Source organism: Sander vitreus, chromosome 2, assembly GCF_031162955.1.
Source record: "Sander vitreus isolate 19-12246 chromosome 2, sanVit1, whole genome shotgun sequence".
NCBI classification, from domain to species: Eukaryota; Metazoa; Chordata; class Actinopteri; order Perciformes; family Percidae; genus Sander; species Sander vitreus.
In genome coordinates, this window is record NC_135856.1 from 590,559 (window position 1) to 593,058 (window position 2,500).

The window sequence follows — 2,500 nt, forward strand, 5'->3', positions numbered from 1 at the left end:
TGCATCGTCATGTTTCCTGTATTGAGTATCATTGCCAAACATAACACTATACCTTTCAAAAGTGAGGATTAACATCCTGTCTCCTGACAGCAGAGGGGCTGGACCTCTGGGGATTAACATCCTGTCTCCTTGGTATAGCCCCAGTTGGGGCTGTGCTGGACTCTGCTCTCTGGGCATCGGGTCATCTGGCTCCATCTCTACATTTATGGCACCCTGTTTTCTTGCTCGATGTTGTCCAGAACCCCACAGGCTAAAACTACGTTGCAGACTTTTTCTGGCGTGTATAGTAGGGTCCCCCCCCTGCTGATGTAAGACAGAGCCATCTGCCCTTAATCAATCCGATGGAGCGCTCCACCGTGGCCCGTGCACGTACGTGTGCACTGTTACCGGCGCATAGAGGTCCTCTATAAGAGCCAGATCTGCCATTGCTGATAAGTGATCAACTGATGACCTCTCCTTCTCCTGCCTACGCTCACTTTACCTCTAGAACAGTAATACAGAGCTGATGTGAAGTCTCTCACCCTTCATCCTGAAGCAGAAGGCGTCAAAGCTCTCGCCCTCTTTGCGGACGCCGTAGTCTACGATGCCGATGTGTCCAAAGCCGCAGTTTGGGTTGGAGTAGGTGGTCGGGTACGCCACGCGGGCTCCGTCCAACCAGCCGGCAGAACACATGTTCAGCCCGCCCTGCAGAAACACACAGGACCAATCACAGAGCTTAAACTCAGACAACTCAGGATCAGATTTATATATATTTATACATAATATATATGACACATGTTCAGCCCGCCCTGCAGACACACAAGACGTCATACAACAGCTTTAACGCAACACACATAGGAAGAACAAGCAATAGAATATCAACTATTAGTCACCGTCTGGCTTCGTTCTATAGTTTCCTTACAGTCAACAAACAACGACAACTTTACAACTTTAAGACGAACATGAAGGTGTGTTGTGTTCACTGACCTGCTGAGCGTAGGACAGCTGGTTGTACGTAGCGAGGCGGCCTCCCTCTGCAGAGCACGCCTGCTGAGCCGCAGAAAAGTTCAGTTTGTACTGACCGTCACCTGAACGCACGTGAAACACACCGAGCTTTGCATCTAAACACACACACACACACACACACACACACACACACACACACACACACACACACACACACACACACACACAATGTTAAGTAATATTGTTGGACAAAGATTATTTTTTTTACAGATGATTCAGAATGAAACTGACTGTTGCTCAGGGTGGAGATGTGTGTCTCCAATAATCAGGCAGAACGAGAGTTAACCGTTAACGTTTTCATGACATTTGGTACCTTCAAAGTGGAGGTCGGTACATTTGGCGTCTTGATGACATCGTCCGTTGTCCTGGAGACAGCGGCTGATTGGCAGCTGTTTGGCGTCGCAGGTGACTCCGTCTCCGACGTAGTTGTCCTTACAGGTGCACTTCTTCTTCCCCTGTTCACACAAAGTAACTTTATTGGACCCAGTGTGTATTGGCCCCGTTGTGTATTGGCCCCAGTGTGTATTGGACCCAGTGTGTATTGGCCCCAGTGTGTATTGGCCCCAGTGTGTATTGGCAACAGTGTGTATTGGCCCTGTTGTGTATTGGCCCCGGTGTGTATTGGACCCAGTGTGTATTGGCCCCAGTGTGTATTGGACCCAGTGTGTATTGGCCCCAGTGTGTATTGGCCCCGTTGTGTATTTGACCCGTTGTGTATTGGCCCCAGTGTGTATTTGACCCAGTGTGTATTGGACACAGTGTGTATTGGCTTCGTTGTGTATTTGACCCAGTGTGTATTGGACACAGTGTGTATTGGACACAGTGTGTATTGGCTTCATTGTGTATTTGCCCCACTGTGTATTGGCCCCGGCATGTATTGGCCCCAGTGTGTATTGGCCCGGCATGTTTTTGGCCCCAGTGTGTATTGGACCCAGTGTGTATTGGCCCCAGTGTGTATTGGGCCCGTTGTGTATTGGACCCAGTGTGTATTGGCCCTGGCGTGTATTGGCCCCGTTGTGTATTGGACCCAGTGTGTATTGGCCCCAGTGTGTATTGGCCCCGGTGTGTATTGGACTCCAGTGTGTATTGGCCCCAGTGTGTATTGGACCCAGTGTGTATTGGCCCCAGTGTGTATTGGCTCCTGTGTGTATTGGCCCCAGTGTGTATTGGCCCCAGTGTGTATTGGACCCAGTGTGTATTGGCCCCAGTGTGTATTGGACCCAGTGTGTATTGGACCCAGTGTGTATTGGCCCCGGTGTGTATTGGCCCTGTGTGTATTGGCCCCAGTGTGTATTGGCCCCAGTGTGTATTGGCTCCTGTGTAACTGAACGTCCGGCAGCCTCACCGGAGCCGTCATGGTGCAGGTGGCGTGCTCGTGGCAGCCGCCGTTGTCCCCGGCGACGCAGGGGTCTATGGGCTGGCAGGAGAAGCCGTCTCCAGCGTGGCCTTTAGGACACGAACAGGTCACTGTCTCTCCTTTCTGAGAACACTTCGC

The 2,500-nt window shown here is 51.0% G+C and overlaps 1 protein-coding gene across 1 annotated transcript in view; it reads right to left on the reverse strand.

Moving 5' to 3' along the window:
* stab2 (stabilin 2) overlaps positions 1-2,500 on the reverse strand; it is an 89,163-nt gene that overhangs the window by 9,399 nt on the left and 77,264 nt on the right. Inside the window, exons 59-62 of the mRNA XM_078271729.1 lie at positions 2,351-2,500; positions 1,319-1,460; positions 967-1,100; positions 522-684 (exon numbers count right to left, since the gene is read on the reverse strand). The exon at positions 2,351-2,500 is cut by the window's right edge and continues 44 nt beyond it. Coding sequence (XP_078127855.1) covers positions 522-684; positions 967-1,100; positions 1,319-1,460; positions 2,351-2,500 — 589 coding nt within the window. The remainder of the gene's footprint in view (positions 1-521; positions 685-966; positions 1,101-1,318; positions 1,461-2,350) is intronic.